Source organism: Buteo buteo, chromosome 3, assembly GCF_964188355.1.
Source record: "Buteo buteo chromosome 3, bButBut1.hap1.1, whole genome shotgun sequence".
Lineage (NCBI taxonomy): Eukaryota > Metazoa > Chordata > Aves > Accipitriformes > Accipitridae > Buteo > Buteo buteo.
In genome coordinates this window covers 38,641,856-38,665,630 of record NC_134173.1, presented here as the reverse complement: position 1 = coordinate 38,665,630, position 23,775 = coordinate 38,641,856, and the positions used below count along the sequence as shown (strand labels likewise).

At 42.7% G+C, this 23,775-nt stretch overlaps 2 protein-coding genes across 7 annotated transcripts in view; one reads left to right on the top strand and one right to left on the bottom strand.

Moving 5' to 3' along the window:
• The window catches only part of ASPH (aspartate beta-hydroxylase), a 121,137-nt gene extending 114,745 nt beyond the window's left edge, over positions 1–6,392 (top strand). For all 6 annotated transcript variants that reach the window (XM_075023353.1, XM_075023349.1, XM_075023348.1 and 3 more), the window contains one exon: positions 2,116–6,392. In XM_075023353.1, the coding sequence (XP_074879454.1) occupies positions 2,116–2,266 (151 nt within the window). In that variant the 3' untranslated portion in view covers positions 2,267–6,392. The remainder of the gene's footprint in view (positions 1–2,115) is intronic.
• Positions 6,393–7,331: 939 nt separating this feature from the next.
• The window catches only part of CLVS1 (clavesin 1), a 95,864-nt gene continuing 79,420 nt past the window's right edge, over positions 7,332–23,775 (bottom strand). Inside the window, exons 4-5 of the mRNA XM_075024335.1 lie at positions 23,383–23,618; positions 7,332–7,643 (exon numbers count right to left, since the gene is read on the bottom strand). Of these exons, the coding sequence (XP_074880436.1) occupies positions 7,556–7,643; positions 23,383–23,618 (324 nt within the window). The 3' untranslated portion in view covers positions 7,332–7,555. The remainder of the gene's footprint in view (positions 7,644–23,382; positions 23,619–23,775) is intronic.

Genomic DNA, 23,775 nt, shown 5'->3' with positions numbered 1-23,775 from the left:
TTATTGACTCAATTGACCGTTATTCATCCAGTCTCACCTGAAGGGGTATAATCAGGTGCATGCTTTTGTCCTGCTGCAATGCATAGTAAATTTGCTTTGCTCATACCACTGCCTGACTTTACAATAGATAAACCATGTAACACATAATCAGCTACTGTGCCTAAATGCAGTGGGTAAGATTGAGATCTGAGGGGCAGCAAAATGACTAGCACAGTGACTTTTTGACATGTTGTGACATTATCACTAATGGTCACTGATCAGTTGCTGATTTTTCACAGTTTCAGGACTGCATTTAACCAGGCGTTAAACCTCTCTTTAAAATTATGAATCCAGATCTCAGCAGGCTGGAGAAGCGTACCAACTGAAGCTTCATGAAATTCAACAAAGGCAAATGCAAAGCCCTGCAACTGGTAGCAACAGATCAACATCTTACAACAGTACAGGCTGGCTGATGACTGCGTAGAAAGCAGCTTTGCAGAAAAGGTCTTAAGGGTCCTAGGGGACAAGTTGAATGTGACTTATAATGTGCTCTCATCTTGATGAAGGCTAGCTGTGTATTGGCCTGTGTTAGTAAGTGCATAGGAAGCAGTTTGAGGGGAGCAATTTTTTCCCTCTCTTTTGCACTCAAGACGCTGCCTCTGGAGCACCGTGTCCGGTTTATGGCTTTCAGTACAAAAAAAGTCATCAATAAACTAGAGGGACTCCAGTGGAGGATGAAAAAATTGTTTAGGCAACTGGAGCGTGCGACACATGAGAAGCTCAAAGAGCTGGTTTGGAGTCAGAAAAAGAGAAGACTGAAGGGGATACTAGTTACTGTCTTCTGCTACTGATGGGTGACTATGCAGAAGACAGAGCCAGACTCTTTTCAGAGGTGTGCGGTTTTAGAATGAGAGGCAATGGACACAAGTGACAGTGAAGGAAATTCCATCTAGGTAGAAGAAAATTTTCACAATGAGGTTGGTGAAACACAGGAAGGGACAGTGGAATGTCCATAGTTGCAGATATTCAAAAATCCAGTAGTCAGGAACCTGAGATATCTCATCTAACCTCATAGTTGGATCTAACTTTGCAGTTAATCTTGCTCTGAGCAGAGGCTTGGACCAGATGCTCCAAGGTTTCTTCTGACCTCAATTATTCTGTGATTCTGTACTTCGTAAAGTTGACAGAAACACTGATTTTTTCCAACAATTAATATCTTCCTTCTGCGTTGCCTCTTGCCATTGCTTTTAAATCTGGTAATTTTGTTAATTTTTCAAGCGATGGAGGTGCTCAAAACCAAGCCACTTTGAATAAATTGTGTATATCCCTTTTTCTGCCTAACAAAGGTACAGATCTTGGAAAAGTATCACTGTTAAAATTTGGCTCTTCCATGGTGTAATGAACACTCACCTAGGGTATTTACAGCTGTTCAGTGATCTGCTCAGCCTAAGCAGTACTTGGCAAGCAGAGGGGCTTTAAGTGATGTGGTCTCATCCTCCCAGTTCAGCTTTGACAATATAGTTAACTCAGTGTACACTATGGCGTTGCAACCTTCCTCTGAAGAAAAATCTTCAGACTCAGTGCTTTGAGTGGATTTATGGGACAGGACTGTTAACGTCCCTGAAACTTAAAGAATGATCAGGGCCTACTTCTATTGTTTTGATTTTTAGAAAAAGCAGATTGATCTAATGCGATTTGTTTTCAAACCATATGACCATATCACTGGTCATTCCCTCAGTTTCCATCACTCATTATGTATGTATCTGATTAGAAAAGGAGAAAAGTTGATTACTACACCACTATTATACCTGCTTCTTCCTTATTGGACTCATTAAAAGTATATCAATAACAAATACTATAAATGTCTGAATGTGTATGTGGACATAACTGCAGAGTGAGGGGAAACAATCCCTCAATAATGTGAAGGTCCATTAGACTGATCTTCCTGTAGTTTATTTAAATCAAAACTCTGATACTCCAGTCTCTTTATGTTAGGTAGTGAAATCCTGACTGTGCAATATATACTGTTTAAGTCGTTCTCATATGTCAAAGAGCTTCTTCAGAGCTGATGTATAGCTTGCCTGCTCCATGGCACTTCAAATACTACACTAAAGCATGTTCTTTTTTGTGTTGCAGAACCTGGGAAGAAGGGAAAGTTCTTATTTTTGATGACTCTTTCGAACATGAAGTATGGCAGGATGCTGAAAATTATCGCCTGATATTCATTGTGGATGTGTGGCACCCTGAGTTAACAGCACAACAGAGACGCACCCTTCCTGCTATTTAAGGGGTTCCTTCTGATGAGCGGAGCAGAGGAGCTTTAACCCCTTTGGAGTACACAAATAGGATTAATTTATCCAGCATATTAAGAATACAAATGTTGTAAGGTTTAGAAGAGATCAGGATGGCATTCTGCAATCACAGAGGACTTGATATGAAAAAAGAAAAAAAAGAAGAAGAAAAAAAAAAAGCCATGTTTTGTTTCATACTGATACAGCACTGATATGTATTGTTTTTCCAGCTGCAAGTTTGAAAATACAAATCTTGTCAGCCAAAGAGCAATAGGTCTGGATTTTCAAACTGAGGAATGTGCAGATGTTTTTGTTATGCCTATATTATACGTACAACATCAGTCAGTCAGTCACCTGCCCGACCATGTTCAGGCACAAGATCTGCGATTCTACATCTGGGAAATACTTCCCAGGCTTTTTTCTGGGAAGTAACATGTAAGGTATTTGCAAACATATGCACACAGCCAACTTGGAAAAATCAGTATGCAGTTGTAATGTTAGCTGCTTTAGGCATAGAACATGTCCCTATGTTATCAACTGTAGATAATGTGAATGGGTTATATGTGTTTTGTATTTTTTCTACCTGAGTAACTGTATTTTTCTAGCATAATTATGAACAAATTTTCTTTAATCAACCACTATTTTTTAAAAAACATTATCTATATAAGTGCATCTCTAGCTATCAGCAGAAGGAGAACACTATAGATGAACAGATTTCATTTTTGCCAAGTGTGGCCTTCTCTTGCCTTCCTGGAAATGCAAACAGAAACTTGCATAATCAGCTGATTAGTGAAGCTTTGTTCTTCTAAAACAAAATAGTTTCTTAGTTAGCAGGCAACCTTAGTTTGATGATGTGATTTTGGAAGATGTTGAGCAAATGTGACACCTGTAGGCTCTGATCTTAAAGTGCTTGACAGTACTTAGGATTATATGGTGAACTGCTGTTTCTCCTATCATTACAAAAGCTTGTGTTGTGATACTCGTTTTCTACCCAGCAAGGGTCTGGGGCATCTCCTTCCAGGGGCTCCTTCTAGGCTGCCCTTGGGTGGTCATTCAGCAGAAAAAAAATATGAAGAATTTCTTGTGCTCTGGGCAGAAGGACAAGATCTAACTTGGTTTCCTGCCAGAAAGCAGAGCAGACAGAGAGCTTCAGGTTATTAACTTGTGTTAATTTCTGCTGCGAGCATCCTACAGAGTGCTAGAATGATCCTTTAATTGACCTAATGGTGTTTTCCTTGTCTTGAAATGTATGACATAATGCTGAGGTAGTCTCATCCCAGTACTGTTTACAGTATGCTCTGTATTTGCCATGCAGAATTTACTATATGGTAAAGAGGCCTATATTTAAGAAAGAAAACTGGTTGGATGTTTAAGCAGTTGGCTGGTCTTTTGGGTCTCTACTGTTTAATGGGAAATGGAGGGTGCAGGACCCTCCACCTGTTAACTTCTAAGAACACTAACAGGAAAGAGAGACCTGAGGTTGCACTGTTGATCTTTATGGCTGGCTGTTATCTACTTGCCCGCAAAACCAGCCGGGTGTGGATAGGTGTGCTAGGATGCTCAGGGCTTGTCAAGGGCGGTGGCATCATTACCAAGGGCTGTGAGAGACAGACACTAAGCAAGGAGACATTGAGGTTACTTAATCTCCACAGCTTTGGCTTTGTTGTCCAAAAGACACTGAACAGTCATCTTATTTGTTTAATGCTCAGTGGTTTTGTACTGCAGAGACTATATCACGGTACCTAAGTATCGTGACCAGAATGCCACATTTGCTGAAGCAAAATACAGATAAGAGCTTTGCATTCCCATAAACTGAATGCTTTTCAGATTTTGTATTTTACTAGGTAATTAAATCTTGTAATGCCATGTAACACATGGTGATTGCACCATAAATTAGTGTAACCAGTTTCTGGAGGTGTGCACTTTAATTTCCTTTTTGACTGTTAAACTGATAAACCCTCTCTGATCAAGAGTCAGTTTTGGACAGCTATGATAATTAGCCTTTAATGTGTTGTCTGTATCAAAAATAACACTGAGACTGTACATAATATACAAGAAAGTAACAGTTCTCAGTTAATCATCATGAAAACTGAAAAGATTTGTAAGTTTCACGCTTAAGAAAATATAGGCTTTAGGAGAATCGTGCAAAACTGGAAATAAGGTACTTGTTATTGGGGGGGTCATAGTAAGAATTTTTTTAAATCTCTTGGTGGTTGTTTAGTCAGAGGCTATAATTTCTATCTTTGTAAAGTGATCAAGCAGTACAAATTATAAACTATTTTGTAATTCTCTAAAATAAAGACATAGTTTGTAATGAAGGAATCAAGAACTGTTTAAACCAAAATTTGTGGTTTAAGTGTATTTTTATTAATGTTGCATTTTAGTTTCTATAGCTCAGAGTAAATACTAAAGGAGTGGTAAAAGCTTTGGAGCTTTATTTATGAAAATCCATGCCATCCTTCAGATTGTTTCATTGTTCCTTTGAAGGCTCATACTTTATCTTTTCTGATTGCTATTGGCAAATAGATAAAAGTAATCTACCCAAGATGTGCGTATGCGCTGGAGTAGCACTGTTTATTAAATTGTGTGGTCATATATTGGCCAGTTAAAATCTTAAGTGCCTTGAATATGGCAAGGTGTATTATAAATAGCTCCTGCAACACTGGAGTGAATCTACTCTATGCCTACCTGTCAAAGAGCTGAGAACATATCTTTTTTTTTAGGTACAGCTACTGGATTAGCTATATACATGGGGAGGATATATATAGCAAACCACAGAAATTATGCAGTGAATAAGTGGTATATTATTTTTGGTGTTCCTGTTTGCCAACTGGTATTTCATCTTGAAAAAGCTTTTCAACATTGGAAATGCCAATGGAAAAATTGAATCGAAATATTTTTTAAATGGAGAACCATTGCAATTTAATTTTTTTTCTTTAGACTTATTTACAGAGGGAAATGACAAAAAAGGACAATTTACTCTCCTTTTTGTAAGGCAGTACGTACTCATCATGATGTTAGGAGGTGGGTTCCTCCCTGCCTGTAGTTACCTTGCTTGCAAGCACAGAGTCTGTGTAAGATCCTACAGTTAAATACAGGCATCATACAGTTATATACAAGGCATCATATGTATTTATTCATGTCACAGCTAAAGAAAATAAATAATTCTAATCCTCTGCGAGGTTTAATCCTCAAGGACTAGATTTAAGTGATAGTTGCACTTCTTGGGCAGAACAAGTCCTACTTGAATGAACAGTGATTGTAACAGTAACGGTCATCACAAAGATTCAATGGCAGTGGAGGTAAGTGTATTAACAGAGAAAAATCGTAAACCAAAGTTTTTCTTCATTAATGCTGCAATATGATAGCCAATGTCTGTCTTTTTCTGTCTGTTTGATTTTTCACTTTCTGCTTTAAGTAAGTTCTCTGTGACAAACCCAAATGCCTGTGAGCCCAGGGAAGGGAAGGGAGCGGTGTCCTGTTACCAGGAGTTGCCATCCTTGTTTTCTGTAATAGGTGGTAATGCCAGGGGAGGGGGAATGGAAGAAATCCCAAAGATAAATGGGTTTAGTTGTCTTATTAGTTTAATGTTCCTGCAAGCTTCTGCTTCTTTTTCCGACTCCTGTGTTGCCTTGCTGGGACCATCCACTGCCTTAAAGACTTGCTGTTTGTCATGGAGGCCAGGCTTTGTATCAATGACATGCTGCTACAGAAGAAGGTTAGTCTAAATGAGGCTATTCTGTACAAATAGTAGCAGGTAAATCCCAGGTGTGTTGATAGGATCTGGCAGGATGTACTTTCTGCCCTGTGCAGGCATGAAAAGTTGTTGTAGATAAAGGCAGTAGTTTGTCAGTCTACCTGTTTGGGCTGACCATGTCCAGTTGAACTATATCATTGCTTCAGTGTATCACTTATGAATTCAGTGGATGTTCCAGAGGCACATTACAAAGTCTCATGCCCATTATCATCTCATTTTATATATATGATTTACACTGCTACCTTTGATATGTTGTTGCCAACCGCTTGTTCTAGTAATTTGTCAATGTATGGCAATTTAATTGAAGACTAAAGGTGTGTACAGTGGTTGTAACCAGTTTAGGAAATAAAGTCACTGCACATGTAATCTGATAACGATTTTTCTTTTATTTCTTTAATCTGGTTTCCATTTCAATGAAGGGATGGGACTCTCTTTGCAGCTAGAGCAAATAGAGAAATAACAAACTGATCTTTGGCATTTCAGTTCTTCTGTTCTTCCACATTTCCTTCTAGCAGAAGCTTGTACTGAATAATTAATTCTAAGTTTTCCTTATTCATTTTAACCATGGCCCACATCTGCAATGAGCATACCATTCTGGCCACACCATTCACTTGGCTGCAGGAGGGAAGGGGGTAAATGGCTCTGCAGAGCTTTCATTTGCTTTTGTGACCTAAATGAAACAATCTGGATTGAACCATTAATCACTGGTGAATGTGTCCAATGGGTCTCCCTAGCAGCCCCCTTCACACATGCACACACACACGCACATGCACATATCTAATAGGCTCCCAAGTTGCCTGTGGAAAAACACATCGTTAAAATTAAATAATTGCATTTCAAATTGCATGTGTCTGCTGCCCACACAGTTCATTCCACTCAGCTGACAGTTTTAGAAGGGCTTCAAAAGTTAATAATGATTTTTGCTAGATACTGAAATGTGACCTCTTATAAGCAGCATGGATGAGGCAGTCACAAAGTGTCATGTTGAATGATATTATGCTGGCACTGTTGGGGGGGGGGGGTTCTTTTTTTAATGGAAAATATTTCTGTAAAACTTGACCACTCTGTAGATGCTGCTGCTTCTGTCCTCTGAGCCAGACTAAACTGCTGACTACAGTGCAAAGTTTAAATTTGAGATGCTTTTCCTTAGAACACACTTAACCTTCACTTCTATAAAACTGAGCATCCCTGCTGGAGTCTTCAGGAAAACTACTGACACACCCTGGTTTCTTTAAACAGAGAAAGCAGTCCCATAATTTCCAATATTTTAATGTCATAAGTCAAAAAAAAAAAAGAACAAATTCTTTGTATATGGACAGGCTCCTGCGTCAATAGAAATTTCTCAGTTTTTGTTCAGCATTGGCCACACAGACAGATGGCTGGTGACAGTTGTTACTTGGTCAAGAAACATGAAGAACTTGTTCTCGAGCAAAATGCGTGCGTGTGTTTGTGTGTGTCGTGCTCTGTGGGTTTCTGGTACGGTGGAAGTCTGTTAATGTATCTGTGTGTGTGTTGGGCACATGAGAGCTCAGTCCAGAGCCAGCAGTGGCTGGGTGTTCTCGCTTTCCCCCGGGTCTTCATGTTTCAGCGTGCCGGCTTCCACCACAGACTGGGACCTGAAAGCAAGAAGACATGCAAATGCTTTCAAAATATTTAGTGCTTAGCTACTCTCCATAATGCTGAACGCACTAAGCAACTTAAGGGCCTGATCCTGAGATACCATGAGCTGTGTTACTGATTAATGTCTTCCCAGGCAAAACCGCTTGCGCAACTGCTTACTGGAAAGCGAAGTCATTTGTACAAGTGCTTGCAGGAGTGGGTCTCAGCTCATGCTTGTTACAAATCTTGAGAAAGACGAGTAGATAAATCACATATCACTAATGTAGGGGTTTAAGGGGCAGAACTTCCATGAGTTACCCAAGATCAATGAAGAAGCCAGAATTAATACAACAATGAGGGAGCTTCTGGTGTGCCCAGTCCTGCAATTTATCTTCTTGTCTGCACTCTTGAAAGAGAACTTTATTCAGGGCTAGTCCATTTTAAATTAATTTCTGTGTTCAAGGTGGGAAGTATAGTTTATCCTTTCTTGCTAATGGACAAAAAAAAAGAAACCCAACCCGTAAAAAAAAGAGTGAACACTAGAGAAAGTGGATAATCATGATTTCCTGCAGTGACAAAAGCTGAGTGGGCTTAAAGTAGTGGGAAAATTCAAGACTCTCTCATTTTCTGAGGTCTGTGTAGTCCAGTGTTTGCTTACTGAGCTATGGAAGGAGGAACTGATGAGTTTATTGTTACACGGATTTGTTATCCTCCATTTTGTCTTTTTGGGGCTAGGAGTTGCCTCCCAGTTTGGAGTGGGCAATGAGCTTTAGAGGAAAATCACCATGTGAATCGGGAACCTTTAAAAAGCAAACTTTTTCAAAGGCAGGGGTAGAATCATCCAGCCTGGGCATTTGCATAGTGCACAGTATCATTTTAAAGAGCCAGTTTTCTCGTGGATAGCTTTTAGAATTAGGGGTAGTTCTTATTCCCTACAGGATGTGTTTGTAGTTCCCAGTTGTTCATTATGGTAACCTCAGTTTAAGCCTTAGCTATTTAATGAGATTAGATATCACCTCTCTTTTGATAAGAATCATTAATAGATTGCATCCTTTGGTACTGCAGCACTTGATCAGGACTGAATACCATGACTGTGAATAACTTCTATGATTATTTTTCCTATTCTTATGCCCGGAGCTTTCATTAAAGCATAATAAAAAAATTTCATTAAATAAAAAATCTCCAAAGAGAGATAACAAAAACTGGATGCTCAATGGAAAGATTTTATGCCAAAATTTTCAAAGAAAATATGTTTGCCCAAACATTTTCACTGTGTATTTTTTACAGTAATGTGACATGCACAATGTTTATGACTGCACTTTAATATAGAAAAGCAGCTGATTCAGGAGATTATGCAAAATAGCAATTTACATATTTCTAGTATGTAACAGCAAAAACTAATCACATGGCTTTGAAACTGATACAGAATGGATTCAAATCACAACTTCAACAGGTTTTTACTTTCTTTTCTGGACTACTAGAATAGCACTTGATTAGTACTCGTCACCAATGTATGGTCTCTGTCTGACCCATTACCCTACAATGAATAAAAAAAGTTGCAGATCCATTGCAGCATTTGCCAGCATATAGAAAGTTTCTGCTCTAAGCCAGATGTGAAAAATATTGCAATTTTGCCTTTTGTGCCTTTTGTGATCACTGCTGATTATCTCTGCTCTCATGTCATTACACAAGAAAATATTCTTGCACCTGTAACAGCAAGATACCAGTTTCTCCCCTTTACTGGTACTCAGATGCGTGCCAGGTTGGGAGCAACATAATCCCAAACTCTGTATGCAGGTACCACGCTGCTCCTCTTCACACTGATCCAAAATAGCTGGAGCATCAAGTAAATGCATTGCAGCCCATCTGACCTCCAAATTCAAGATGCCAAATAATTCAAATGCTATGCCCAGCCCTTCTGAATAACATGCAGAGGGATACAACTGAGATTTTAGTATCTGCCAAGCTCTGCAGTAACAATCTCTTTTCCTTTTCTGCTAGAAGCTGCTTAGCCCCCTATCCTAAAATAAGAAGCTCAGACATCTATCTGAAGGGCACAGTAATGATTTGAACAATCATCACTATTTTCTAAGACACCACAATGAAGGACTTGCTGTTGTGTTTAGATTTCCATTTTCCAAATGCATCAGTTTGCTGAAAAATGTTTCCAGTTTTGTTTTTAACTTCAATTTTAAGTAGGAAAAAAAGAAAATTACTCAATTCTCAACAAGATTCTAAAATACCATTTCCGCATTCTTCGTTTATGGTAAATATTAAAAATGCTCAGAAAAGCATTTTGGCAATATATATCAATGCAGCTCACAATCTAATATAGTAACTCAGCGTGGGAGATACATTTTACTAGCCTAGAACATCCTGGAATATGTATTCTATTGCTATACTTTATTTAAAGACAGAGAAAAGATGATTTACAATAGGCCACTCTTGCAGAAGGCATTTTCAACTGACCAATAACTACATTTTGTGGCTGTAGAAATTAATGTAAGACAAATACTATTTGAAAGAATGCACCCTATATGTTGTTTTCATCTTGCTTTTGTGCATCTAACACACTTAGTTCAAGGAAAGCAGTCATATTCTAGGTATGTGCAAGTTTACACAATATTTAGGGGGGGTTATATGCTGACTCTAGTATTGAACCTAGGACTAAGGCTAGTTTCTGTTTTAAAAGTACTGCTACCTGCATTAACATTTTCTTCAGAGGACTTTATAATCACGTTTCACATTTTTAAGTAGAATCTGATCATGGTTCTTGAAAGGTGTTTGGGTATCAACTCCACCTTAATCTCCTATTGAAAAATAAATTGCAGTCAGGCACCAAAGTACCTTTGCCCCGACTAGTCTTTGTAATTTGCAACCATCTTTGCATTAAAAACACCAAAACACCTTCTTGCACAACAGTTTAAGCCATTTTGATGTGAAATGGTAAATGAGCAGTACAGAACTTGCCTTGTTTGGCAAGCTCAGTCTAAGCTTTGGCCCTGTAAATGCTGTGGATGCTGTTCTGTCAGGACCCTATGGCTTTTGTCTGGTGCCATGAACTTCTGCTTGCATGTTTATTCTGCTGCCTTTCCATATCAATGTGTACAAATACCTAATGGGGTGGAGTGGAGAACATGAAGCCAGACTCTTCTCAGCGATACCCAGTGACAGGAGAAGAGGCAATGTGCACAAATTGAAATACAGGAAATTCTGTTTTAACATAAGAAGAAATGTTTTTACTGAGGGAGTGCACGAATACTGGAACAAGTTGCCCAGACAGATTGTGGAGTCTTCATGCTTAGAGATATTCAAAATCCATCTGGATATAGTCCTAGGCAGCCTGCTCTAGCTGACCCTGCTCTAAGCAGGGTCTTGGGTAGAAAATCTCCAGAGGTCCTCAACTTTTTTGTGATTCTGTGCCCACAGAAATACCAGCTTCTCTGAACCATACCAATTCACGTTTCTCTATCCTGACAGGACAATTATTTCCTTTCAAAGCTTATTATGCCTTTGTGATGTCAACTTTGACAACGTGGGTGACGTTCAGCTCTTAAATGTAGATACCTACTGCCATTTAGGCACCTTAGAGTATCCAAGACAACCTTCCATGGCTGACTGTTGTGACTCAGGATTTATAGAAGACTTATAGAGGACTCATGTCTTTCTGGATTAATGGATGGAGGCCAAGAGGACATCAAAGTGCCTAAAATCATACAAGATGCCTATACTTAGGCAGCAGAGCCTCACCTGTGCTGCTGTTTCTGCAGGATGAATGCAACTAGTTTGTAATGTCCAAGTCATTTTGACCTGGGCCAGGTATGAACTAATCATCTAAGCAGGAAATAGTAATTGCATTGGCCTTCTCCTCATATCACTACATTTTAGTCACTTGTGTTGTGATTCATCTCACCATCAGACATCTATGGCCACTCTGTGCTATAAATGGCAGAAATAGACATTCTCAGGGTGCAATTCATCTGACCCGTTCTAAACATATGGTCACAGCATATGATTCATAGCTTACCTACGTTCAGGTCCCTGTTCTGATGAGTTCTCATCTGTTAACACCAGGGGGAACAGGCTCCAGGATTTGCGAGGCAACATTTCCTACATACCGTACCAACAACTGCCTCACACTATATTACCTTTAATACTCACCTGAAACGTGGCATGTTCTGTGTGTGCTGCAACTTTGGAATTATAAATGAGTTTATTTGAATTTAAAGCCTTCTGGTTTTCCTCCTTTCTCAGCTAAAAATTCCCAGTAACCAGTTTGGAAGATGCTTGGGTGTGGAGGATCTGGTCGAGTTAAATACTAACACAAGTAGACAATTGTTTGTATCACACAGATAGGGTCACTGTGTAAGGCCCTGAGCTGGCAGACCCGGTACCTGTCTTTCTTTAACATGATACATGCGGGAGACTTAGCTCCTGTAAAGTACAATGTGATCACCGTGGGCTGGGAGCTAAGTCTGAAGTAATTAACAGACAAGTCAATGCCCATAGACTTTCCTAGCATAGTTTCCAAGGCTAGGTAACTTTGCTTAGGAGAGCAAAATGAAAATGGAAAGAGAAATTAATTCTCAGTCTCACTTCTGAAGCCCAAGTACCATTTGAGTATGCTCCATTTAAACTGTCAATCAAATCCCCATGGCTGTTTTAGTGTTCAGCAAGAATATTTGGAATTCTGGAAAATCAACACTACCCAGCTGTTTCTCCAGCAGGTCAGCCATATATTTCAGATGACAGCACTGCATAGGTATGTACATCAGTATCTAAGAGAGCAGATGGCTTTATGTGTGTGGTCATTTTAATGCAACTATCTCAAATTCAGTCAAAAAACATGTAAGAAGGCTGGATGCAGGCCTTCTAGCTGCACTGTTTTCAGGAGGCTTTTGTCAGAGTACAGCTGGAGTGAATCAGCTCACAGGAATTGATGTCTGCTGGGTATCAGTTTTGTTTCCCATAAAAAATAAAGTACCCAAATCCTGCCCTGAGCTAACAGTAACTGCCAGCGTATCATAGCATGCTTGCCCTAAAAGACATCTTTCAGTTCTCTGATCCCTCATTTTATGCTTTTCATCACAGCAATGCTGATGTGCTGCAGCCCACAGGAGCAACGATACGCTACATTTGTGCTGGGCTTCCTTTGGGGGGTTTTGTGGAGGAAGGAGGAGGGTGGCGTGTTTTTTTCACCCAAGTGCAGGAGGCTTCAAGCTCTCAGAGTGACACACTGCAGCCAATCAATCAGATCACTTCATGTGTATCTATTCATCTCTCTCTCACCTCCCATCTGCTCATTTTCCTCTAATTCCCTTCCCATTTCTCCAGCACCTCAGGGCTGTTCATCTCCCAATTATTCATTCCCTTTACAGAACATAATAAGCATTTTTTTAAAATCACACCCGTGAATCTTTGTATTGACAAGGTCTGAGGGGCATTTCTTTCTCTGCCCTCCTCCCTCCCCATCAGAGCGCAGAGGAGGGTGCAGCACCCCAGAGGGTGCTCTGCAACACACCTCAAGAGTATGGCTTCATCAGGTGGGAAACCAAAGGATTTTTCCCCCGGTATTAGAGAAACAATGCAGATGTGAAGGTGTGAAATAATTGTGGTAAAAGGTACTCCTTTATTATTGAAAGCACTTGAAAATGAAATGCATGGGCAAGGCGTCTTGAAAGACACGTGTGCTCCCGCAGGTGCTGCAGGCAGATGCAGGCAAGCTCTGCTCGGCCGGTGCACAACTCCAGCGCAGGAGCCATGAAGTGTGGCTCTCTGCCCAGGCTAATAAGCCCTCCTGAAATCTCTTGCTAATGCAGCTCCGCAGCTTGTGCACTTGCATCGGCTCACAGCTCTGCATTAAGACAGCACAGCGGTGTGCCGCAGAGACCTGCCCGGAGGGGCAGCTTTGATACGCCGACCACAGCATTTCAAGAGAGGTGAAGCAGCATCCGTGTCTAGGGGCACGGCTGAGCTGGTTAAGTGATCCACCCTCGTGGTGAGTCAGGGGGCAAAGCAGCACCAAAACTCTGGCTTAACCTTGTTGCCAGCCCAGTGCTTAGCCCAGAGGACAACGGTGACAAGCTGCTGTGCTTCCCAAAGAGGAGCTGGCTTCGTGGCCACCATGGCAGCGGTAACCATCTTTCTCCCTGATGGTTAACACACCCTAGGGAGAGGTCTCTGAGTAGTGCCTTGGCAAGTCAAAGCCAGGGGTGACCATAGCCCACATCTGTGCTTAACCGCATGTGGGAAGAAGTCTCTGTGAGTGCATTTACACCGCTAAAGAGGCGACTGCTGCAGAGTGAACCCCAGCATGAGACCCCTCGTCCTCCCTGTGCCCGCCAGCTCTCTCCATGCCCCTCCTTTCCCAACAGCTGGCCCCAGCTGCTTCTCCCCACTGCAAACCCTGGGCACAGCTCACTGCAGGGTCTGCACCAAAGAGCAGTAGGGGTGAGACCGCCCCGCATTTGGCTCTAACCATGGTCCAGCCGGCTGTGCACCCTGTCCTGACCCATCCCTTAGCCCACACCACACCCCAGGGGATGCAATGCATACCCTTTGGCACTTCCTTGTAAAAACAGTTCTCTGGTGGGCTATGACACAGCTCTCAGCTTACTGCAGACACTCTGAACTGTGAAAACATACAGAAATGCTAAAGTATTTGGCATAGCACATATAGTCTCATGCCTTAAGGCCATGGAGAGCAAGAGCCAGGTGCTGTGCAGGGCAAATGCAGCCAGACTCTTCTGGCAGAGGCTATCCCTGAGCAATACAGGCAGGAGTCAGTCTGTGCCACTGACCTTGGAATTAGGGTACACACCTTGGTCTTTTTTTCATCAGTGTAGATGTGCCTGATATCTCCTTCTCCTAAGTACTTCTGACTTTGTGTGTCAAGATTTTGCCTCGGTCACATCCCAAGTCCAGGATGGAGGAAAGGCATGGGTAGGAGCTTGTCCTCTCCATTTCCTTTCTCTGCTACAGACTGACTCCTCCACATGTGGTTTGGTTTTTTTTTCACATAGAAAGAATAGGAGCATCTGCTTCAGACAGGAGTTCCTGGAAGACCTTCAATCCCTTGGGGTGCAATATGTTACCTATGAAAAGGTAAGCCTAGTAATGGGGCCAAATAAAGACAACAGTGCAGCAGCAGTCAACACCAATTTACAGCAGATTCGGCAAAAGCTGCTAAAAAGTTTGCAGAATATGATGTCCAAACAAAAGAAATTCAGGCCGAGTAATGAAGAAAATTTTCTTCTCTCACTTTATGAATATTACATGCACATTCACACACACACATGCACTTGTCATCACCATTCATGCTTTTCCTACTCATCCCCATTTCCTTTTCCACCAAGCGTTCTTTCTAGCCCAACATCTTCCAGTCCCCTTGCTCAGATACTCTGGTCCTTTACACCTGCCTCATCTTTCAGTCTGCCTTTTTTGATCCCATTCCAGTGACTCCAGTTCCCAATATCTCAACCAGATTGATTTACCACTGAATCATAATATCTTCACTTCTGTGTGGCAATAACAGGGAAGATGGAGCCCCGAGAGCAAAGGATGTCAGTCTTCCTACTCACCCATCCTACATTAGAAGTTTCCCATCCTTAACAAGAACAGCACTGCAGTGTGAAAGCAACCCTGCAGGTGTACTATTTAGGCTGGAAAGTCAAGCACCGCCGCAGCGGGAAAAGCCAAAATGTAGGCTGTGGGAGCAGCAGTCACTTGGCCTGGTGCGTGGAGGCGTTGTGACTCCCGCATTGCACCCCAGCCCCAGGAGCACACACCGTTCTTTCTCGGAGGGCTCTTTCCTCCCTCAGTGCTCAGGGTAGACAGTGTGGAGCTAGTTAGTTGCTATTTATTTTGCTTTCTTCTAGCGGTTCAGCGTGTGGCTCTGTGACACGTTTCCTGCATATTATTCCAAGCCTGCTCTGAAGATAACCTTTGTTACTTCCCTCCTGAGCTTTTCTGTGGAGTTCATCAACACAGTACTTGTGTGCCTCAAATGCTAATTCATTTACTGCCATAGCACAACTGTGAGGGGGTTTTTTATTTCCATTTTCCACGTGGAGAGCTGAAGTGCAGTGAGATTAGGGTCCAAGTACACCTCTAATGTGGTGTCCCCATTTCCCAGTACCAAGAGGCTGATTTTGCAGAGCGCTCAGCATTACATGGCAACTTGTGTGTTCAAAGCACATGTCCCATTGATTTCTGTTGCAGGTGAGCGCTGAGTATTTCTGGAAATTAGACTCCAGAGTGTATAGCTTGGCAGGCTGAAAATAAGCAATGCGCAATCTCACCATCTGTGTGAAGTTTGGTTTAAGAGACTTGCCAGGCCGACACAGGGGCTCTGGGAGAGAGGGAGAGCAGGATCCAGTTCTCCAGGTCTACACCTAACAGGCTTAACCAAAGGATGATTCCTGGTCCCCATCAGCCCTTGCCCTAACCATCGCCATTTGCTTGCCCATCAAGTGTGCTTCCTAGCCCAGCTGCTTCCAGTCCTTTACGCCTGCCTCATCTTTCAGTCTGCCTTGTGGCTCCCATCCCAGTGACCCAAGTTCCCACTATCCCAGCTGGGTTGACCTCTAAATCCTAATCTCTCCAATTCTCCCACCAATAGCAGGGAGGATGCAGCCCCAAGAGCATGGGGTGTCAGTCTTCCAAATCCTGGCTCCATGTCTTGCTACAGCCTGGCCAAGTGCAGGGAAAGTTGTTGTGATCACAAGTAAAAGTTGTAATTACAAAAGCCCTCTGCACCCCATGGCCTAGACAGGAGATGCGCATTGTGGGCGTTGAACCATCAACCCGAGCTGAACAAGTTTATTTACCCTGGGAGACCAAGCCAAAGCATGAGGCAATCCTTAGGGTCATTAAATGCTAAAATTAAATATGTTTCTCCAGAGCATGTGTGAATTGCCTTTTCAAAGGCTTGTAACTCAGCCAGATGTAGGTGGACTTTTCACAGGGCAGCAAAAGACATAAGCAGTATAAAACCATTTGTTTTATTAAGTGTCATGTCTCTAATCTAAACTACTAAATTTTTGGCAAATTTATAGCTAGCTGAAGACATAATTTACAATGCAATATTGTAGGCAGTCTGAACAGCACTGGTTCTGCCATTCCCACCTCCCGCCTGTGTTTGTGCACCCGTGCACTGGTCACTGGTAATTGAGTGCTGTAAACAGATGAAACCCATGTTGTCGATGCCCTCAGAGAGCAACTGATTTCCTGCCTTGTCCCAGGGGACTCCCAGCACCAAGCTACCCCTCCCTCCTGTCCTTGGTTCAGCCGTGGCTTTGTGACTCTGATCTCCTCCTTGGCTTCTCTCCCTCCTGGCTCCTGAGGATATTCTGCACGGTCTCCCCTGCAGCCTCCCTGGGACCTGCTAATGTGCCAGATCCACCGGCTCCTTTCCATTTCTCTCTGATGTATTAGCAGAATTCCGGTTAAAAGCTGTAAAACTGTTCAACAGCTAATAATCTACGTTACTAGATAATGCATACATTATGTGATGCATCTCTCTGGGACACCTGCTTTACTGTCAAGAGGTGTCTTGTTCGTAACCTGTGTATGGAGGAAGCATTTCTGCAGAAGCATTCAGAAATTCTCCGTTGTTTGAAATAATTCATAATAAAATAGTGAACATAAGCCTTGCACCATAGGTCTTACATTTTATAGAGTTATTTTAACTGAAAGCTTACAAGGACTGTTTTCCTTTTCCCCCAACACATGTGGAAATGCACCCCAGGTACAAGCAGAGCAACCCAGGTGCCATCCATGGGCAGTGAGAAGTTTTCACACATTTTCGTACTGATTTTTATTTGCTGGTATTTTACTACTTCTGCAGTAAATTGGTGCTGACTGTGAACCGGCATAAAACATGACCCATAAAAGCAGAAACATATGGTGAAGGAACATTAAGGTCACACCAAGGATAACAACTAGAAAGGTCTGCCTTGCACAGCCCAGCTGGGCATACAGAGGAACCAGACTGAATAAATAAAAACCTTACGTATGTCACCCCCACAAAGGGCCCCTTTTGGATCTAAAACTGTTCCAGTCAGCATTAGTGTATACCAGTTGTGACACCCTTCTTTCTGGGAGTAGGATCCCATTTCTGAGAACCAACAATTAGTCTCAGCAACAAATTCATCTGAAGATCAGTCCTTTTGAAAACACACACATCAGGAGGCAATAATGGCAAACCATAATCTGTACTTTAAAATCCTTTCCCTCTAATCTAGGACATAAAAATCCACATGCTCTGACTCAAAAACGTGGGGCAACACATTCCAACAGGTTTTTTTGCTGCATTTTCAAAATGCCTAATATGGGAGCTTTTGATGAACCACTAGGCAGGTCATTGCATCTTTAGGTGCTCAAGTTTCTACTTCACAGCAGGAAAAGTTAATGCTGTCTTGATGCATGAATCGTACATTTTCACAATTAGCATGTTTGGCTCTAATTTAAAAGTTTTACTTTTAAGTTTTATCCTAACTCTGAATTTCCTGAGTCTCTAATGAGCTTGACTTGGTGATGGTAGTGTTCTTGCAATCCCTGTTATCCTAAGAATAATTTTTAACACCAAATTTGATTAAAGTTATCCTTAATTAAACTTTGACTAAATAAATTTGATTAAACAGCCCAGGTTGTTTGGCCAGAATATATATGTAGCTGTCAGGTAAAATTTCCTTTCTCTGCAGGTCAATTTTAAATTGGTTTTAGACCTGTTTGCACTAGCAGCAGGTTAAAAGCAAGGGCTCTTTCGATGCCTGGGAGGGCAGAGAAGGAACATTCAGCTCCCAGGCTGTGCTTGGAACAAGCGAAGGCAGAGAACAGTCTTTGTCACTTGGACTGAAAATCGAGTTCAGACATCAAGAAGTGACCCAGATGAGGCTGCAGAAAAACAGATCTCATAAAGAAAAGCAAGTCACAGGGAGGCAACGTGCTACTGCAGGTTACTTGCTGCTGCTGGACCCACGTGTAAGAGCAGGGTGACGCTGGGAAAGGGAAACTCTTCAAAGAACCGAGCTCCTTCACATCGTCCCCAGTCACTGAATCCTTCCCTCCAGCTGGCGATGCTCGCTGTTGTTAGGTACCCAAATAGCTACAGGCATGCTTCTCCCACTGTGGCTGGCCAAAAGACTATGCCCTATTGGCACAGTGATATGTTGAGAGCAGTCTCTGACTCTTTAACTGCTAGGCTTAACCATCCACCATAACTATTCATTACCCTGCACACCCGGATAAAACCTCCAGCTGTTCCCAAAAACAACAGCTCATCAGCAAAAGCCAGCATGAGCGCCTCAGGCAAATGCTTTGCTTTTGTGTTAGCTCCCTGTTGACTAAAGCAACCCAAGGCCCCTTTCTGACCATCAGGGCTCACAGAAGGTTTGGCCACAGCTGAAAGGGAGGTGATTTTCTTCCCTGTGCTCTGAATTTTCACACTGTTCACATTGCTCTCAAATCCCACAGCTCGTAAGTGACAGGCTCCCCGTGTGGATGCAGACCATTCAGAAGAGGTGGCCCAAGACAGGGGAAGTGTCTGTTGCCATTGCTGCTCCCAGGATTATCAAACGGATGCGGCCGAGCTCTCCGATTGAACTGACTTTGCTATTACTGTATTAATGCTGGTTTGCATGTTTATTACCTTGCCCATTTCAAACTTCACTGAGCTGAAGCTTAATAAACAGATATATTCTGAATGGATTTTTGTTATTGTTGCTTTTTTTTTTTTCCTTCCCTGGCCATTAAGACTCGTTATGTGGAGCCATCAGCTGTTTTGCTTTGTTTCCCATCTGTTCATACAGTACTTGGGTTCTGAGATTTTTTCCCAGGGTGTGAGATAATACTGCAGATGGGAGTATAATTTCCACTGTTTTGATTTTGCCCCAGTGGGGCTTCGTGTGGCCGCTGGTGGAAAAATGACAATTGCAATGGTTTTGATTAAAGATTTTCCATGTTATAGAAACTTGTCAAATCTCAAGATTTTCAAGATCATGTTGCTAACTAGAGTCAGTGGCAGGTTTTTTCTAAGGGGATTTTCAATCCTTTCTCCGTCTACAATGCCTCCATTCCCTAAAGTAAAGAAAGACTCTTTTTTGAGAATAAATTTTGTGCAATTACAAGTTACCGGGAAAAACCACCCCTGCCTGTGGTTGGGGAGAAGATAATGTTCTGGTCCCATTGCTGTTAAGGGGACCAGCAATTGGAACCTAATGAGACTGTGAAGGACAAGTGTAGTCTCCTGTGACCACTGGCAGCCACCTCATATCAGACCTTTCACTCGTGTATCAGTTAGGTTGTCATATTGACAAGCTGTTTCAGTAACTCACTCCTCTGATGACTAGCAAACCTACTCCTGTAATTTGCAAGCAAGGTATACTTTGGTCAACTTATGCCCATTTGATCTCATGCCTAAGTTGTCCTTTTTCTCAAATACCTGTTCTCTCTCCCCAGTTTTTATTCCCTGATGGATTTGTAGAGAATGGTCATACCCATTTCGACCTTTGCTCTGGGAGGCTGAACAAACCACTATCTTCTATAGCTTCTTGCTGGAAAATATGTTCTCCACTCTCCTCATCCTCCCCACAATTCTCAGGTGAACTGGTTTCAATTTATACGTCCTGGTGATGGAAGCCAAAGCACTGCTGTCAGTCCTGAAACCAACATACTGGCATGTACCTGCTCCAGCTTCACTCCCTCCCACTAGTGCTTGGTGCTGCATTTTCTCCTGGTCTGCATTTTGAGACTTACTTTAATTTTCAGGTGATGACTTCAGTTTGGTCTCGAGCACATCTTGAAAGTGCCCTCTTTCTCCCCCTCTGCATTCATTTTTCTAACATAGATTAAGTGGCTATAAAAGTATGTTGGTCAGTTGTTCTCTGATTCCATTTCCTGGCATTTTTCTTTCAGATCTATAATGATTCCTATCTTGATTTCTCATCATCTCTGCTACTAAAATTGCTAGACACTATATTTGGAGTAGGTTGTGCCCAGGGTGAGCTTCTCTCTAGGTGTAGGATGGTGGTACTTCATTTCACAGGGACATTTCTCTGTGGTCACAGTGAAAGACTCCAAGCTCTTCTAGCAGCATTGAGCTCCAAGATCAAGAAAGCCTTAACACAGCACTGGCCCAGTGGCAGCTCTAGCGAGGACGTGCTTGTATGGCTTTACAGCAAGTGGCCGCAGAGCCAGGAGGGGCAATCTGCGACCCTGCAACTTGTCACGCAGCAGGACGGTGCTCCGGGGAGCAGGGGGAACAACCACCGTCCCCCCAGCCTCCGGGGTAAATCCACCTCTCCTAAGCACTGACCTCCCCTGCAGCTAATTGCTGGGCAGGTGAACCTGCAGTGATATCTGGGAAGTCAGAGGAGAAGATCCATAGTTGTTCAGCAAGGCTTTTCATCCTTAAATTACAGAAACCTAAGAAGGCTCAGTCTTCATGTATTTACCCCTTTCAGAGGAACATTAGTGCTAAAGAAAAGGTCAGTCACCTTTTTTTTTGTTAAACCCAACTTTTCAGCATAGAAACGCTTACAAAATTGCCATGTTTACTCTAGAGTTTAAAGATTTGTACGCTGTGAGTGGAGTAGGAGAGGAGAGATTTTTAATGAAACTGCAAAATTGCTTTACTAAGGGAAACAATGATAGGGCAATTGTGAGTGAATTGCATTTAAGATGAAGGCTAATGCTAGGAGATCACCTATGCCTAGTGTAAACCTCCCTGGAGTATCCAGGAATCTCAGCCACGGCCTGAGACTTTCCTTGTGTTAGAGATGAATGAACCTAAAGAGGCAAGGAGGGGGAATATATAAAGACAGATAATGCTGGTAGAAGTCTGTAGACCTTTTAATAGGCCTCAGATATAAATCTGGTCTAATAAATCTAATAAAGCACACAATTATGCTTCCTAAGCATAGGCTTTTACCTCAAGTTAGGCCGAAACCTCATTGCAGGGGAAGAAGAATCAAAGCAAGCACTCATAGGAGAAAATCTGTTGAAGCAGTGAACTTTTCACCTCTAACACTTAGTAATGACCATGGAGTACAAGATCAGATGGTTCACTTAACTGCCGAGTAACAAAATTAGGCTAAAAGTTGGATCTAGACTGCCCAGAGGCAACATGACAAATTAGATTCATCCACTCACCATATTTGTATTAATGCACTTTTGTATTAGTGAACAGATTATAAAAGAAGGCTTTGCCTCGAGGCAGGGTTTTCTGGCACTGAACTCATTTTCAAGCTGAGGTTCTCCCCTGAGGGCACGATAAGACCCTCCCTTCTTTGCAGCGGAGGATCTGATCCTCAGCAAACATTTACCTGTGAACAGCTCTTAACACTTCGGAGGTTTAAAAACTGCAGATTTCTTTCTGTAAAGCTACATAAATTGTACCCTCTTGGAATATGTTTTAATAATAATGGAATATTTAGTTAGCATCTTTCTAAAATAATTCGGTGTGTTCCATTGCTAATATTATAAAAAAAAAAAAAATTAAAATCAGCTTTCTGGGACTGGCTCTGTAAACTCATCCTGGCTCCCAGTCTTGGCTGGCACTCAGTAGTGAGAACTGCTGACTATGCAGACGGCCACCCCTCTTGATGCTGTGGCTGCAACCCTGCAAAGGGTCGTAGCCCCGCGGTCTTGTGACCCGGTGAGTTTGGGACTCACAGCACTTAACGTCACTTATAAGTGTGAGTGTTTACAGCACGAGGCCTCACTTTGCAGCTGCAGCAGCGTGGCATCCCTCTGATCTGAGAGGGAGCCGTGAATCAAGAATGCATTTCTTTTTCCTCTGAAGATGAAAGACTTAAAATTAATTGCATGACATTATGGCTTGTCTGTGTTGTCAGCTTTGATTTTGCTGTGACAAAATGATGGCCGCTCCCTGTCACACTGAGTGATGCCGTGTCTGTGAGCACTGCACTCATCAAGTGGCAGCAGCGAGTGAAAGCATCACTGCGATCCGCATGGAAAGCAGTTTTGCGGAGCGGGGTGCGGAGGGTGAGGCGGCGAGTGCCGGTGTTAGACTCCTGCAGGGAAGCCAACCCGGCCATCGCTCCCTGCAGCTGGTGTCGGCTCTGCCGTACCACCCACAAACCAGTGACAGGTATCCAACCCTCCAGCCCCCATCCCCGCAACCAGTGCAAATTACCGAGGGTGGTACTCTCGAGAGGTGCAATCTTAAGCATGCAGAGTTGAATGAGCAACCACTAGATCTAAAATCAGAGATCTTAAAAGAGCAGCTCTGCTGCCTTAGCAGGGCTGGAGGGAGAAAGAAAGCGGGAGCAGAAGGAGCGGGAGGAGACTAACCCATTTTCCCTTTAGAGGGCAGTGGTGTTCATCGTACAAAAGCCGCATTTCCAGGGAGGTTAAAACCCTTGTTAACAACGGGGGTCAGCAGCAGCAAAGCAGCAGCAAATAATAGGGACCGGCACTGAAGTGGTGCTGCTGGCCGCACTACGCTGTAAAGAAGAGCATCTCACTCTGAGACACTTTTTGTAATGCTCTGTGCAGGGGCTCATTAATTTCCCCTCGTTTTTGTGCACAGTAATCAGACAAGTAATTATGGTTCCGCAGAGAGGCTTCCTTTCTGCCACCATGCCATGAGCACAGTCCAGGGTGAAGTGCTTCTTACCGTCAACATTTGCCAAATTACAGCCTCTCTCCAAGCCAGATGAGCCCTTCCTGCTAGATTTATGTCAAACCTGTTCAGAGAGCCAAATAAGAGATGATTTCAAAGGCAGTACTGACCTTTTCATGGGTTTGGGTGAGGCCTCCCGCTCCAAGTTGGAGGACGCATGCTTCACATGCATGGCGTTGTAGGAGGTGTGGGTGTACTCGTTCTCATCGCTGTAGTCGGGACCGAGTAACGTTCGAGCCCACGTCCCCATGTCGTACGGAGGAAGAGTCCCCCCAAATTCAGAGGGCAGGCATTCAGGGTGTATTAGCTGGTGAAGGCTGTTCAGGTTGTTACCATGAAGAAAGATCTTTAACAAAGAAGAAAAAAGTTCGAAGTCATCATCGATTCCTTACTTCATTAAGTACAATAATAACAGCACTAATGAGGTGTGGAGCATCATTAGTTGATGCTGCAGTTTCAGGTGGGAATTTCTGAAGTGCTCGGAGCTGGCTCAGGCAGGCAGG